At 38.5% G+C, this 17,231-nt stretch overlaps 2 protein-coding genes across 4 annotated transcripts in view; both read left to right on the plus strand.

Annotated features, from left to right (window-relative positions):
* The window catches only part of Atp13a3 (ATPase 13A3), a 76,327-nt gene extending 70,851 nt beyond the window's left edge, over positions 1-5,476 (plus strand). For all 3 annotated transcript variants that reach the window (XM_026400279.2, XM_026400280.2, XM_077795369.1), the window contains one exon: positions 2,104-5,476. In XM_026400279.2, coding sequence (XP_026256064.1) covers positions 2,104-2,301 — 198 coding nt within the window. In that variant the 3' untranslated portion in view covers positions 2,302-5,476. The remainder of the gene's footprint in view (positions 1-2,103) is intronic.
* A 3,548-nt stretch (positions 5,477-9,024) lies between these two features.
* On the plus strand, positions 9,025-10,719 carry Gp5 (glycoprotein V platelet). Its single transcript, XM_026400269.2, has one exon. It carries the CDS (start codon positions 9,025-9,027, stop codon positions 10,717-10,719), a length of 1,695 nt encoding a protein of 564 aa, XP_026256054.1.
* Positions 10,720-17,231: the final 6,512 nt, after the last annotated feature.

Below are 17,231 nucleotides of genomic sequence, written 5' to 3' on the forward strand. Positions count from 1 at the left end.
ACAAACCTATGCTTGTATATATTGTGTTTTTTTGTGTATGATATTTGGGGGACAATAAGGGTACAGAAATAATGTTTCTAATTATGGTGGTGGTGGGGAATCCTTAGTGTTCCTTGACTTGATCTTTAAAAAAAAAAAGAAAAGAAAAGAAATACAAATGTACATTGTGCTTTGGTAGTACTGGGGATTGAACCAGGGCCTTGTGCATGCTAGGCAATCACTCTACCAACTGAACTATATCCCCAGCCCCTGGACATTATTTTTAATAAGGATTTTTTAAAAACTTTAATGTAAAAAGAATACTATCCAGTTGTGACTGTTTGCAATTAAATTAGTTTTAATTTTATTGCTTGCCTTACTTTCCACAGATAGGAACAATGAACTTAGTGTGTCTGTTGGTGTATATTAAATTAGATTACTTTTTGCTTTGGCTTTCTTTAACTCAGCCATCTGTGCATTGCCCTTCAACAACTCATCTGGATAGACAAAATCTTTTTTTTTTTTTCTTTTTAAGTCAGCAGTCAATATGAGCCTTCTTCAGTGATCCTTTAACAGTCCTACTTGCTATAAAATAAAAAATGACAGCTTTCACATTGATTTAGGAACAGTGATCTTTTCTGCATTTGGATTGAAGAGTTTAAACACTTCAGGAAAGAGTAAAATTAAGTAATGAAACATATCTTTCAGATTAAACACCAAGTTTGTTGTTTATGTTCCTTCACTGGAAAGGAGCTGTCACCTGTTACTTGGATCACCTGAAGAATCCTACACATAGTAACTTCTCTATTCTAATGCTGTATATTTTCCTTTGGTTTTTTTTTTTTTTTTTTTTTGGGCGGGGGGATGGTAGCATGATGACTTTGTATTACGATGATAATTAAGAGACTACTAGATGAATATTCCTAAATCTTTTTTCCCAGGAATATTAGATAGCTTACCTGTGACCACAGGTAGATGTGCAGCTTAGGGTACTTTGTTGACAAATTAAGCTACAAGACCTTTAAAGTGAGAGCACTGAGTTTTTGTTTATCTTGCTCATAGTAGTATCCTGGAGAAGAGGGAAAGAGTTGTAGTTCCTGGTAGTCAACTCAATAAGATGAGAAAGACCTCTCAAGTGAATGTATGAAACATTTTTAAGAGCTTACAATTAAGAGTATTTTTTTTCTGCTCTCCCTGGCCAATTTATAAATGTGTTCCACATCTACATTATAGAAGATTTGCCTTTCTTCGTTGTAAGGTTTTGGATATTCACATTGCAATATGTGTCTCAATTATGCTGTGCTTCTTTTTTTGTGTGTAGGATTACTTGAATTGGAGATTAGAGCCTAATATATATTGGCTGGGTTATAAGTTGATTGGCAAAGATTGTTTATCTAAGGTCATATTCATTAATAATACCAGGATTGATCTGTAGGATTTTATAATACTAAGACAAGTACTTGCTTTATACCTTTCCATGTATCTCTTCAAGTTGAAACCTTTAAAATGAGAATATTTTTGTATTAGTGAGAAATGTAGTTTTAAAAGATGGTGACTGATGTTAAACATGTCCTCTAAGTCCTAATTTTGACCTAACAATATTTCCTTTGTGCTTCATGTTTTGAAAACTGATATTAACAATAACAGTGATATTGCCTACTGCTTTCTTCCCAAAATGATGAGATGGCTAAGTTTTTGAGAGTATCGGTACCAAAAGATAGTTTGGGATAGCATGCAAGGATTTCCAAATTAATTATTAAAAACATTTTCTTTTTCCGAATAGTTTGAAGTTGTTCTTAATATATTAGAAATTTTGTTACAGAATCCACATCTCCAAGTTATTTTAAAAATTGGATCAGTATGTAGAAGAATAATACATGAAACTAAATAAGGTGAAGTAAATGACATTGATAATCAGAAAATTTACTCTTAAAAAACATTAGTTCCTAAATAATTGAAAGCTGACTTTTTTTTAACATGGACTTTTAAAATTTGTTTATTGTTCCCAGAAGTCATGTCCTCTTATGTTTGTGTGACAGTGTATGCTTTAACAAGCCTGTTCAAAACAAGAAGCCCTTAATCAACTAGGGTGTTCTTTTTTTCCCCCTCCCCTTGTTTTCCTAGGAGTCAGTGGATCGGTGGGGAAAATGCTGCTTGTCCTGGGCCCAGGGATGTAGAAAGAAGATGCCAAAGGCAAAGTACATGTATCTGGCACAGGAGCTATTGGTTGATCCAGAATGGCCACCAAAACCTCAGACGACAACAGAAGCTAAAGCTTTAGTGAAGGAGAATGGATCATGTCAGATTATCACCATAACATAGCAGTGACTTAGTCTCAGTGGTATGCTAATAGCAGTATTTGAAGGAATGGTTTTAGGATTTTCTGGTCCTGTATGTTAGTGTGGCACTCTTTCAATTTATGTCCCTTCTGATAAGTATCTGATTCAAGAGCCTTATTTAAAACAAAACAAAACAAACAAAAAAGGGTATTGGCCTCAATGTTGAAATTAACTGTCAGTCCATCTATATCTTTCTTTATTCAGTAACCAAATATATACACTTCCAGAATTTTGGTTGTTACCCTTAGTCATACTCTTTATATTAGGTACAAGAGAAATTTGGCATTTGGTAGATATTTAGACATTAGCTTTTGGAACTAGTTTGCCTCTTTATTTTCACAACTCTCTTATTAGAAAAAGTTTATGTTTATATACAGGCCCTAAGTTTGTGATCATTAAAAATAAAATGGGTGTTAATTAGCCTCCAGTGAAAACAGGTTGAAAGCCTGTTTTCATTTTATTCCAATATTTCTCCCAAAGAATTCTGTGTAAACCTACACCAGTTCTCTTTGATAGTTTAGAATTAGTAGTGGGTTTTTATGGTGTTGCTTATAGAACAACTCAGGTAATTCCTCTGTATGGTGTTATATTTTCTGTACAAACTGCCTGGGTTTTATTTTTCTAATCGGCAAGGTGCTTCACTGCATTCTTAAGATGTCCCTCAAAGCTGTTAAGTGGATGTTGTTTTCTGTCTGGTGTCAGTGGTCTAATTGGTTTGCTTCATTAAATGTTGTGAAACCTTTTTTACTAGAAAAAGATGATTTCTTTTGGCAGTAAATGTAGATCTAACATCTCAACATACATTTTTTCCCCCTTCAAGATTTGTATTATTTTTTTTAATTTTCTCCAATTTTTTAATTATCTAAAGACATAGGATAATAATGAATATTGGGGTTTTTTGTGTTTGAATTTTACCTTGAAAGATTTTTTTTTTTAAGATTAGGTGTATCTCTTATCAGTAATAAGGCTTAAAAAATAATGAGTATTGGATTTGAGAGACTGCTATTTTTCTTTTTCAAAGTGATGTAAACTTGGTGAGAGCTTGTTATATACCATTAGGTGGCGCCAGAGGTCAAAGCATACCTACTTTGCTGTAAATAAACATACCTGGTGTAGCAATTTCTGGGAGGAAAAAAAAAATACGGAAATAAAGAATAGACATTCATTGAGCCGTAAGAAATGTAGGAAATTACTTTTCACCTTTCTGTTTTGCTTGATTAATGTTTAAATTTTTCAGGAATTTAAAGTAAACTTTAAAATGGATCTATAGGTAGGATTCAGCAGTTTGGCAATGCCCACAGTTATGACAGACACAGGAAACTGTAAAACACACCCTACTCTATTAAAACAATATAATATTCTATGTACTTTCTTAACTAGACACATACTTGTGCTTTCCACTGATCATTTTTTAGCTGATCATTGTTTTCCCAGTACATTTTTACCAATTTACCAAATGTTACCTGGAACTGTAGAACCAAATGGTTCTCATTCTTTATGCTGCAAAGACCTGAATGGTGTTTGGTAACTGTAGAAAAATGCAAGTTACACTCAGGATCACTGTTATTGCTGTTGCCACTGATGATTCTTACAAAAAATATAATCGAAGTTTTCCATCAAAATGTATAATAAGATATTAATACACATTAGATGATAAGAACAATTGTTCCATGAATGATTCTATGAAGCTATGCATCTTAGACCTCTTGAGCTGTGAATTAGCACTGTTTTCTATAGTTACTTAAATCTCTTGATTGTTTTATAATTTCCATATTCATTTTAAATATACTCAAGTGTTATTCTTTGATGATTTCTAGAATTGTATGGTTTAAATACTGAAGCATATAAACAAAGTAATTGCTAAGTAGCAGATTAAAAATCCAGTTATCAGATTGTATTTAACATCTTTAAGAGCATGATCATAAAGAACTATTTTTGACCACACACACCCCTTTTAACATTTAGAGTTAGTAAGGGTTTTATATCTCATCTGTTCATACTGTTTTCCAGGGAATTATGTTTTAGATAGGTGGAAAAGCATTTGTAGGAAGTTAGAGTGAACATAAACAGGGTAGGTTATTCAAGTTCAGAATGTATTTGCAGAATGTCTGAATCCAGGTGTGGGTCCTCCTCAGTGCCATAGGTAGTCTGAGCCCTCTCTGTAGGTCACCTTACATAGTAATTTTGGTTCTGAATTTTACATTAAATTATTTGAGTGTATACAGAACTAAATTTAAAAATCTGTACATATATTATTTTGATGTATTAAGATTGATAAATATTGCTGATTTAAATTTTATTTATGCACATAAAGGACAGAAATGTCCAGGAAAGTAATTGTTAAATAATGATATGTAACTTTTTAACTTTTTAAATAAATAACAAGATTTTTAATGTGTGTCTCCCTCAGGGTTGTTGAAATTTTTTTTCTTTATCCCTCAAATATAAATAGTGGTAACTATGTTTTCTATCTTCTAGCACCAACTGCTGTAAAGCAATGCTGCAAATAATGCTTGAATAAAAGTGGCTAAGCCAACAACAAAATAAATACTTTTTATAGTAGTTTTATAATTCTTAAATTCGAAAGCTTTCCAAATTGCACTTGCATTTAAACACAACTGTTGCAGCTTTTACTCATTTATTTTGTTTCCCATGTTGATGAAAGTACTGCACAGTTTCAAAGGCATGGCAAATAATATATCAGTGTTCATGTAGTTTGTCCCCAAAGTGCAGCTATAGATAACAACATCCAGTGAAGAGCAAAATGCAGGCTTTAGAAAACATTCTAATAATTCATGCATGTAATTTTGACATATCTGAAATAGGTTTTTGTATATTTATGGTGGGAGGTGGTTGGGAACTTTCAGCAAAGTGGGATGTTAATTTTTGTACAGTCTATGGGCATTTACACATTTTTAATGTATTAAGATTTGGTAATTATGTGCACATGAAATTAATAAAATAGTTACTTCCTGTTATGATTTGTGAATTCCCTAAGACCTTGGTTTTTTTAAAATAACTTTATATCGGAAATGATACTGCATCTCTATATTTTTAAAATTGTATTGCTGCTCAAGAATGGTACCCTGTTGTCAAAAAGACATACATTCATAATTGTACATTCAGCATTGTAAATAACCTTATGAAATCCTTTTTGATTGAAGCTATTCAAAATAAAAATTTAAATGAATAATATTTTCATAATTCTTTTTGTGTCACGATACATTTGTTTACATTGGAGCTCTCTCTGGATTAATTTTTTGTGGTTAATATTTCCCTATTTGAAAATTTTGGGTTTTCTTAAAACAGTAAGTACAATATTCCACACGTCACATCAGGCCTATGCCCATCCTGGAGAAGCTCATCTGTCAGATGCAATGTAGAGTCAAATGTTAAGTGTCAGGGGGTCTGAGGGAAGTAGTGAAATATAAGACTGAAGGACCCATAGTCCAGTGGTAGTTAGAAAGATCAAGCCAAAGCTAGCCATGTAAGACATGGTAAACCTGTAGTGGCATCCATTGGGTGCAGAAAGAACACTCAGGGAAAGACAGACAAGAGAAACTGGAGCTAAATAATGATTGCAGAAATAACGGAGAAGGTAATGGCTTTCCTCTGTGGTTTAGAACTGTGTGACTTAGAAGGTGATTTCAGTCAGGTCAGCATTTTCTTGGCTGCCTGCAGTTGGCTACATCAAAGAGTGATTGAATTCCAGTATTTTTTCTATGACACCTACAGATGTCTTGGATTGGGAGACTTCTTCCCAAACCTGGATGAAGTAAGTTAGGAAGTACCTCTGCTTGACCATTCCATTCTGTAATTCGAGAGAAGAATGTTTATTTTTTATCAATTCAAGCACTGACCTTCACTTTATTTTTGTTAAATTCTTTAAAATCAGTGATATAAGCACAGGATTTTTAAAAAATTAATGTTGCAGGGTGCATACCTGTAATCTTAGCGGCTCTGAAAGTGGAGCAGGAGGATCAGGAGTTCAAAGCCAGCCTCAGCAAAAAAGCAAAGCACTAAGCAACTCAGACCCTGTTTCTAAATAAAATACAAAATAGGGCTGGGAATGTGGGTCAATGGTCAAGTGCTCTTGAGTGCAATCCCCGGTACAAAATTATAATTATTATTCAACCTTTTAGATATATACAAAGAAGTCTACTTGTTTCCTGGACATATCTTTGTTGTATCATTACAGGAAAAAAAAGTATATGTATTATGTTTTTAAAAATTATATAAATAGGATTCCATGTAAACATGTTTTGTCACTCAGTAAATCTTAGATCTAAGTCCACACTTAACACCTCAACTTTTTAAGTTTGCAAGGCTTCCCATTGCATGCATATTCCATAATTTCAACAACTATGTCATTTTAGGTTTTTTTTTTTTTTGAACCTGCAATAAATGTTTTTTTGCACCCACCTTTTGTGGGGGGTGGTGCCAGGGATTGAACTCAGGGACACTCAACCACTGAGTCACTTACCTAGCATGAGTGAGGCTCTGGGTTCCAACCCTAGTACTACAAAAAGTTAAATTTAAAACAAAAGAATCCAGAAACAACCATTCATGAGATACTGATTTTGACAGTGCTAACATTGCAACTGTGGGGGAAGAAGGGATTTCCATATTTAGGTTAGCAAGCAGCTAGGCAAAAAATTGAATCAATCCTGGGTGGATTAGAGATCCAAAACTAAAATGTAAGGGAATATAGGGGAATATTTTCTGACTTGGGAGGAGGACTTTTAACAGATGCAAGTCATGAAAAGAAAGATTAATAACCTTACCTGTATTATTTCAACCAAAAGACAAACCCCAAACTAGTTGGAGACATTTGTAACATTAACTGAAAAAGGATTAACAGCCAGAATATACATAAAGAATGCCTTCAGTACAGCTGCATATAGAAAAATGGGCAAAAATAATTAAATTTCTCAGAAGATGAAACTAAAGGGGGCCCTTAATATTATGCAAAGTTAAAAAAGTCCATCATTAAACAGGAAAGTACAAAATGAAGGCCATGATTATTGTAAATGATGAAATTTCTAAAAAACCTAAACTGAACAAAGATGTGACGCTCAGGAATCCTTTCAGACTGTATTGTTTATCAGCATAACCACTTTAAAGTGGAAAGCAGCTTGACGAGTTAAAATGAACATGTGAACGCCCTTCAAACCAGCAATGCCATCACTGAACAAGTTTGACAGTGTTTTTCTTCCCCTCCCCCCCAAAAAAGTGGAGCACTTTAGAATGTCCTTAGCTTCATCCCTAAAAGAAGGGGAAAATGGAGCACAGTATTGCCCAATGTGGCATGCAAAGGAAGTGTGACCCGTTTAGGGATGTGGCTGCTGCGATGATCCAGTGAAACTTTTCTAGCGTCACAGTCATCTTGTGCCATTTATGGAAAAACTTTCCCTCCTATCACTCAATTTAGACAGTAGAACTCAAGTTACATATGGTCTCTGAAGATATTTGTCATTAAAAACCAGAATATGCCCTCTGTGATAGGGTCCTTTCCCTGACCAAATTCTGGGGAAGTCTTTATCCTCAGGATGCAAGGGTGTTCCCTCTTCCTCTGCAAAGTGCAGAATGACATGCACAGCTCTAAGACTTTCGGTTGCTTTGGGGTGCAGATCCATTTCAGGTAAGGCCAAATATTTTTTTTTTAATTAGTATAGGCAAGTACAGGGCTCACTCAATGTATGCATAAGAAATAAAATTTGGTACAAGAAACAATTTATGTAAAATTTTGCTTGGAAACATTGTTTTTCAGATTGGTATTGTATTTCAGATAATTCAATGTCCTGTTTTTATTTTTTTTAAATTTCTTATTCGTCCTGATTAATTATACATGACAATAGAATGCATTTTGTTACATCATACATAAACGGAGTATAACTTCTCATTCTTCAACTGTTAATTTTTATTAAAAATCAGAAATAGTAGCCCCTTATTTATGGCTATGTCAGAAATACTGTGGACAAAATTTAACTGTGCTATCCTAGTTAAGTTACTTGACCTTTCTGCGTCTCAGTGTCTTAATAATCCTAGAGGATAATTATAGTACCTATGATAAATATTGTAAGAATTAAATGAACATAAAGTGCATGGCATAAAGTGATGGGTATTAGTCTGTGTTCTTAGCTTGGCTGTAAACACGGTATTCCCTGTTCCTTTTTTTTTTTTTTTTTTTTTAGTGGAGTAAATTGTACTTTGAAAATAAATGACAGAAAACAAGTCGGATGGGGGTGGGCACAGACTGTGCTACTTCCTGTCCTTGTAGTCATTGCCAGTCCTGTCGTGAGTAAATTACAGCCAGCCTTGGTTAAATAATGAAGTCAAGAACACAGCCATTTTCATAATGGACTTGGCTTTGTTAGATCCGTGAACCTGAATATGAGAATGATTAATTAGTTCTCTTCATGTGAAGATTTTAAAACATTGGCTATTCTATAGCTTGAAAACGCTTTCATTTCAATGTTTTAAAACAGTGAAAATCAATAAAAGCGAGACCAGGTAGTGTAGAATGAATGTCTTTCACCACTCAAGCACACCTGCACTCCTAAGAAAAGGAAACGACTTAGTTAAATCTAAGCAAAATTGAAAGGCAATGGGAATCTTGGTGAAAGGGTTGTGCCCATGCAAACTGCGTAGGATTACAAAAGGCGCCAGGAGCAAAAACGCCCGTATGTTTGTTGCCTTTTCAGATATGCTAAGGAGCATCCTGCTGTGCGCATTGCTCCTGCGCGCCCAGCCTTTCCCCTGCCCTCAAGCCTGCAAATGTGTTGTCCGCGACGCCGTGCTGTGCTCCGACAGCAACGTGGAGCGCATCGCGGACCTGGGTCTGCCCACCAACCTCACGCACGTCCTGCTCTTCCGAATGGGCCGCGGAGCCTTGCAAAATCACAGCTTCAGTGGCATGACCGTCCTGCAGCGCTTGATGCTATGGGACAGCCACATCTCTGATATTGCCCCCGGTACCTTCAATGACTTGATAAAACTAAAAACCCTTAGGCTGTCTCGCAACAAAATCACCCATCTTCCAGAAGCTCTCCTGGATAAGATGGTGCTCCTGGAACAGTTGTTCTTGGACCACAATGCACTAAGGGACATTGACCAAAACATGTTTCACCAATTGGCTAACCTGAAGGAGCTCCTTTTGAATCAGAATGAACTCACTTTCCTTTCTGCTAACCTTTTCGCAAATCTGGGGAACCTGAAACTGCTGGATTTATCCGGAAACAATTTGACCCACCTGCCCAAGGGACTGTTTGGAACACAGGCGAAGCTTGAGACACTTCTGCTCCACTCCAACCAGCTAGTCTCTCTGGATTCGGGGCTGCTGGACAACCTGGAAGCCCTGATCGAGCTGCAGCTTGACAAAAATCACCTCCGTGCCATCGCGGCTGGTGCCTTCGACCGTCTCCGGAACCTGAGGACCTTGACTCTTTCGAGAAACCACCTCGGGTTTCTGCCCCCCGCACTCTTTCTTCATTCTCACAGCTTGACTCTGTTGACCCTGTTCGAGAACCCGCTGGAAGAGCTCCCCGACTTGCTCTTCGGGGAGATGGCCGGCCTGCAGGAGCTGTGGCTGAACGCCACCCAGCTACGCACGCTGCCCGCCTCGGCCTTCCGCAACCTGAGCGGCCTGCACACCCTAGGGGTGACGGTGAGCCCGCGCCTGAGCGCGCTCCCGCAGGGCACTTTCCAGGGTCTGGCTGAGCTCCGCGTGCTGGCCCTGCACTCCAATGGCCTCGCCTCACTCCCCGATGCCTTGCTGCGCGGCCTCGGTAGGCTGCGCCAGGTGTCGCTGCACCACAACCGGTTGCAGGCCCTGCCCCGTGCGCTCTTCCGCAACCTCAGCAGCCTGGAGAAGGTCCAACTCGACCACAACGAGTTGGAGACTCTGCCTGGCGATCTATTTGGGGCTCTGCCTCAGCTGACGGAAATCCTGCTGGGGCATAATCCCTGGCTCTGCGACTGTGGCCTGTGGCCATTCCTTGAGTGGTTGCGACAGCACCCGGGTCTAGTGGGTCGAGAAGAGCCCCCGAGCTGCCACGGCCCTGTGGAGCGCGCTGGCATGTTGCTCTGGGCCCTCCTGGAGGGTGACCCCTGGTGCCCCAGCCCTCGGGGCGCGCCTCCCCGCCCTCTAGCAGGGAACGCCCTGGAAGTCCCCATCCCCTCCTTGCTTCCTAACAGCGCAGAACCTGGGGCCTGGACCCAGATGGTGGCTACCAGCGAACATCAAGATCACAGCCTCTTCTGGGGTCTGTATTTTTTGCTTCTAGCTGCTCAGGCCGTCATAACCGGCATCATTGTGTTTGCTATGATTAAAATAGGCGGGCTCTTTCGAAAATTAATCAGAGAGAGGGCTCATGAGTCAACTGGAAAACCTCATCATTAAAACCTGACCAGGGTATTGTCAGATGTGGCTCTGGGGAGAATCCAGACGGGGCTGCTGTTCTCCCTTTCCTCCTCTCTGCCACCTTTCCCTCTCCCTTTTCCCCCCTCCTCCTCCTCAGCCCTTCTCTTTCCCTCTCCTCAGAACTAACCTTTCCATTTGTGAGTTACTACCACCTGCAGGCCTCTGTCTCTCCCTGTTTCATACACTCCATGGACTGTGATTGGCCCACACTGTCCCACTAGCCCGGCTGGTGTCTGGGGGAGAGAGAGAGTTTTGAAATGTTTGAGGCTGCACTTCCAGCCAGGGCCTGACTCCCGCACATGGCAAACCTCCTGTAAATGTTTGTGAAATGAATGAATAAAATAAAACCTGGGATCTGAGTGATGCTGCCATTTCCCGAGAGAAAGGATGGGTTGTTCTCCTTATCTACTTGTATTTGAAAAGCAGAACTCTTCCAGTTCTTTGTTTTGTTTTTGTGTTTTTGGTGGGTGCTGGGACTGAACTATACCCCCAGCTTCCAGTTCTTTCTCTTGCCTTTTACTTCTCCCTTCATATATCTCTGAAAGCACTGGACTCCATTCATTCAGCAAATAGTTTCAGGGTAGGCCTCCTCTGTGACAGGTTGAGAAAGAAGGAAAACATCGAACCTTCCCTTCAGGGGTGCAGCACCCAGTGAGAGCAGCCATCGAGCCTGCCATGACCGAGAATATAGGAGCTTACCGGGTCACAGTGTGGACTGAGGAGGGTCCCCTAAGTGAATTCAGAGAGCCAGCACGTGACTGTGAAGGCTGGGAAACTGCTCAGCATGCTTAGTCACCTCTCCGGAGTTTCCACTTGCTTTGCATCGGTGAAATATGTCATTTGGTTTTCATTTCCTGGAACTAAACACCACATCATTTCATAAGCATTTATGGAGCAGCAAACTTATGACAGGTGTTCATGAATGTAATGATAAGCTTGGTTCCTGGTTTATTATGCTTGTATCACATTCTCATTTATTCTTCCAATGGAAAGCAGTTAAGCCCTTGTTGCTTTAATTGAATGGCTGTGCTTGTGAGAGGCATTGGTTGACACAGGGCTGCTAAGTTGACAGCTGTGGGTTCCGTCCTGGCTCCTCAACTTACTGCATAGCACCTTGGGCAAGACACCTACACACATTGTCTAAGCCTTGGTTTCCTCATCCCTGAAAGGGGATAAAATAATACCTGCCTCACAGAGCGGCTGTGAGGATTAAAGGTGATAAAGCATATAAAGACTTAACCCAGTGCCCTGCATACAGTAAATGCACAATGAATGGCAGTTATTATAACTCAAGGGTGAGCAATGATTGCTGCATCATGATTTCTAAAGAAGAGTTTTGAGTTGTGTTTTTCTTTGGATATAAAAGAAAGAGCAAACTTTCTCAAATTGGAAGTTCCATTCAAACCCGTCATCCTCACCTGTGGGTGGTCTCAGGGCTGTGTGGTGAGGCTGTGTGCTCACAGAAGAGCTGTGGATCCTTGCAACTGGATGTGGAGCAGGAAGACCTGGATCCTGGCATTTGTAGATGTACTTCTCTTTCAAGGACAAGTACAAATGTCTGCTTGCATGGTAGACTCATGTGTTCCCATGGTGCTTTCTATCTGGCACTGGGCACCCCTCCCACTAGGTCCTGGACACCCTTTACTTCAGGGTTTCGATTTAGGGTATCTGTTTAATTCGACTCTTGCACTGTAAACTTCTTAGCTGGATGTAGTCTTATTTTCGAATTTTGAAATTACTTACAGCTAAAAATCCAAATTTTTTTTTTTTGATGGAATACTGACTGCTTTCTAACCACTATAGGCAAGCTCCTTAGCTCTCAAGACTCTGTCTCTTCACCTGCAAATGAAGATGATAACAATCCCTATCACTGTTGCAAGGATAAAATGAGATAATCCACTTGAGATAAAGTCAGTGGCTGGTGCCCTGGAGCTCAAAATAAGTTAACAATTCTGATTATCTATTTCCGGAACTCCTCTGTATTCTAGGCATTTCTCAAGGCCTTGGCATGTGTTCATTCATTTGGCAGATATTTATTGAGCACCTACTTTGTACCCCTTCTAAATGGAAGGACAGAGCTATGGATAAAACAATGTGCACACTTCCATGGGTTTGCATTCTACTGTCCCCTCCCACTGTAACTTTGATCCAGAATTCTTGGCCATTATCTTCCAATATACAGAAAAGTATGGAGGACAACTTTGAGCACATTGGCTACTATAAAATGTTTATACTTGGCTATGCTTGCTTCACAATTAATTTTTTTTAGTTGTGTAGATGGATACCATACCTTTATTTTATTTATTTATTTTTATGTGGTCCTGAGGACTGAACCCAGGGCCTCGCATGTGCTAAGTAAGTGCTCTGCCACTGAGCCACAACCCCAGCCCTTCACAATTTTTTTAACAGAATAAAATACAACAGATAAAGTTGAAGGCTCCTTTAGATATCTCTTCCCTGATTTCATTCCTTTCCTTCTCTCCTGAGAGATCACCTACTTAATAAATTTGGTGTTTTGCATCCATCCCTGTGCATGCTTTTAGATTTCTACTTTTGTTTTGGTAGAGTATTTTGTTGTTGTCATTGTGGTTTGTTTTGGTTTGGTGTATCCTCAGCCACATCCCCAGCCCTTATTTTTATTTATTTATTTTGAGACAGGGTTTGTTAAGTTGCTTAGGGCCTCACTAAATTGCTGAGGCTGGCTGTGAACTTGGGATCCTCCTTCGTCAGCCTCCCAAGCTGCTGAGATTACTGGGGCGCCCCACTTCGCCTAGCTATTTTTACCTCATGTATTAAGATGCTCAGGTTTTTTTTTTTTTCCTCCTTCAAGGTGTTGAAATGATAAATAAATTTACAGATTTTGAAAAGCAAATTCATGACCACCTTCCTGAGGTAAACCCAGCCTGGCCATGCATTCTTAAAATATATTAATAGACTCAGTTGGCTAATGTTTTGTTTTGAACTTCAGTATCTATTCATTAGTTAGATTTACTTATAAATTTTTAAAAATAATAACTTTGAGTAGTTTTGATTCCAGATTATAAACTGGGATTTTTTTTTCTCTCACTCTACTTTGTAAAACTGGGGTCATCTTTTCCTTGAAAATATTTGTAATGCTCCTCTGAAAACCCTTCTTGGCCTGGTTGTATGTGTATAAGTGTGACATATCTATTGCTTCAGAACAAGTGCTCCAAATCTTAGTGACTCCAAACAATACGATTTATTATCTCACATTTTCTGAAGGTCAGTAATTTGGCAGTAACTTCATTGGGTGGTTCTGGCTCAGGGTCTCTCAAGGAGTTTTCTTCGAAATCTTTGCTAAGGCTATCATCTGAACAGGAGGTGGACAGTCTGCTCCCAGAGTCTCTCACACAGTTGGTAGTTCCTTGCCACATGTACGCCTGCAGTAGTTTGTTTTGTGTTACTCTGACAAAATACCTGAGGCAGGGAATGGAGACTGGGGTACTTTATAAAGAAAATAAATGTATCCAGATGTGGTGGTCCATGCTGGAATCTCAGTGAACCTGGAGGCTAAGGCAGGAGGATCCCAAGTTCAAGACCAGCCTAGGAAACTTAGCAAGACCCTGTCTCAAAAAAATAAAAAGGGTTCATGATATGGGGATGTAGCTCAGTGGTAGAGAGACCCTGGGTTTAATCCTCAGTACTGGAAAAAAAAGAAAAGAAAAGTATATTTAGCTCACAGTACTGGAGTCCAAGAGCATGGTGCTGGTGTCCTGGTAAGAGCTCCTTTGGCAGAATCACAACATGGTAGAGAAGCTGGAAATGCAACATGCAGAAGAAACCAAGCCCATGAAGCATCCTCATGATCTGACCTGTTCTCATAGGACTTCCCAAGAGAGCAAGAATGGACCCCCATGAGAAAAGCAATAAATCTTTTTGTTCTTTTTAAACTAACACATACTTATTGTACACATTAATGGGATTGGATGTGATATTTCCACGCATCTATACAATATGCATGGATTGTATTCAACCACCTTCCTGCTGTCCCCTTGCCCCACAGTAACCATGATTCTATTATCAGATCAACTTAAAATAAAATCTGATGTCATGTATAACCAAAAGGAACAAATTTTTAAAAAGGTAACAAAATTTTAAAAATAAAATAAAATTTGAAAAAAAATACTAAACTGTATACTTTAAAATAACAAATTTTATTATATGTGAATATATATCAGATTTACAAAGTAAATTCAAGGAAAGCAAATAGGATCAAGAAGATATTCATGGTAAAAAATGACCTACAGAGAAGGAATGTCCCTGTGAGAGAAGGAGAGAGGCATCCATTCCTTCCAAAGGTGGGGCCTGGGTGGTCTGATGGTCCCCCAGCAGGGCCCACCTCTTCAAGATCCCACAGCCACACTAGAGATGCACTTCCAAGCACATGAGCCTTTAGGGGACAAACCATGTCCAAACTGTGGCAATTTCTTTTGGGGCTGCTTGAATGTCTTCATGAGAGGGCAGCTGACTTCCCCAGACCAAGTGATTGAAGAGCAAGATATCAAGGCAGAAGCCCACGGTGCTGTTTTATGGCACAGCTTTGACGATCACAGTGGTTTCCACAGTAGCCTCCTGGTTTGCACAGGCAGGTCTGTGCAGTGTGGGAGGGCCTTACTCATCAGGTGAACGCCAGGAGGCCAGAATCACTGCGGTCACTTTGGAGTCGGATTTCCACAGTATACATGACTTGTGTGTGTGTGTGTGCAATTTATCTTAAATACTGATTGAGTTTTTTCCAGTGGTTACAGATTTATTCATTCTCTACACCCTCACGTTTATTACAGTCTTTATTTTGAAAGTGTCCATTTTGTCCTAGCATTTTTATTTAGCTTTAAAAATCTCCACCAGATCTTCAGTTGTTCCTTCTTAAAATCCCTATTATTATTTATATCCATTTTTATCTTGTTCACTTTTACAACATTTTTTCCCCCATTTTATTAGCTTTTTAGTAAGGTAAGACTTTGAGCTTTGGTGACCCACTGTATTGTATCATTGTTTTTGTTTTCTATATCATTCATTGTCAATTTTTGTTTCTTTCTTTCCTATTTTTTTTTTTAAACTGAGAAATGAACCCAGGGGCACTTTGCCACTGAGCCACATCCCCAGCCCTTTTTATTTTTTATTTTGAGACAGGGTCTCACTAAGTTGCTTAGGGCCTCGCTAAATTGCTGAGACTAACCCTTGAATTTGGGATCCTCCTGCCTTAGACCCCAGAGTTGCTAGGATTACAGGTGTGATTGACCACACCCAGCCTAAATGCATTTAAAAAAAAAAAAAAAAAAAAAAAAAAACCTTTCTCTTATTGATTTTAAAATCAGTTGTGGTCTCTATGATTCCAATTCTTAGGACTTGTTTTAAGGCTTAGTACATAGTCAGTTTTTGAAATTGTTCTCTATGTGCTTGAGAAAAGAATACATAATTTCTTCCACATTGGGTTCAAGATATTATATATCCATTAGATAAATCTTGTTAATTTTGTGCTTAAGGCTTCTATAAAGCCACTAAGCTTTGTTTTTCTTGTTAACTAATTTTTGAGAAAAAGTTGATTGTGAATTCATTGATTTTCCATCATAATCCTATAAATTTAGCATATATTTTACTGTAAGTCACCAAAAGGCTTAATTCTGAGATGTCATAAGAGGTTTGATTTTAATTTAAATCACATAAAAGCTTAATTTCTAATGAATTTAACTTTTTATAGTTATGTGGTATCAGTGTTTATCCCCATATTTTTTAAAATCTGTTTTGTCTGATTTTCCCTTTTTTGTAGGTCACCTGTTTTCTTTTGGCCGGCATCTTTATAGTACTTTTTGTTTTTCATTCCTTTTTTTCACCTTTCCTCTTTGGTTTTACTTTAGGTGTATCTTTTGTAAGCAGCATCAGTTGTGTTTTTCTAAACTTTATTTAGATAATATCTTTCTGCCAACAATTGAAATTGATCTGTTTACATTTAGTTACCTGCCTGCTGATGTATTAATATTAGAAAGTCACTGTGTATTTCCTATTTTCCATTTTTTTTCTTTCTTCTTCTCCCACTCCCTTTCATGTCCTCTGGTAGGTTGATAAAGTTTGATTATTATTTTTCTCATATTTTTAAAGGTTCTTTTTAATGGCTATCTTTTTAAAAAACATACTTAATGATAAAAATTTCCAACAAACTCGAAAGTATTAAATTTCTCTTTTCTCTTTCCAACCGTGGCATGGATTTTATTGTCTACCCCACTTCTGGCAATTTGGGTCCCTTTTATATCAATTTTGATAATTGTTGAGAAACTTGAAAATGAATAAAAAGGAGCAAATGCCATTATTTCTGTGTAACCCTCGTTTACTGCGGTGTCAGGAGTGTAATATCATTCCATGTCCGTTCTATCACTTCCTTCCTGTTTCTAGAAATTCTGGGCCTTGTGCCAGCTGATTCCTGGAGCTTCTCTCTACAGCCTTCCTTAGTTGCTTCCACAGTTTCCTGAATT

This window comes from Urocitellus parryii, chromosome 2 (assembly GCF_045843805.1).
Source record: "Urocitellus parryii isolate mUroPar1 chromosome 2, mUroPar1.hap1, whole genome shotgun sequence".
Taxonomy (NCBI): domain Eukaryota; kingdom Metazoa; phylum Chordata; class Mammalia; order Rodentia; family Sciuridae; genus Urocitellus; species Urocitellus parryii.

What these genes read in the sequence shown, in the direction of transcription:
- Gp5 (XM_026400269.2), top strand. Translation starts at nt 9,025, where the DNA reads ATGCTAAGGAGCATCCTGCTGTGCGCATTGCTCCTGCGCGCCCAGCCT.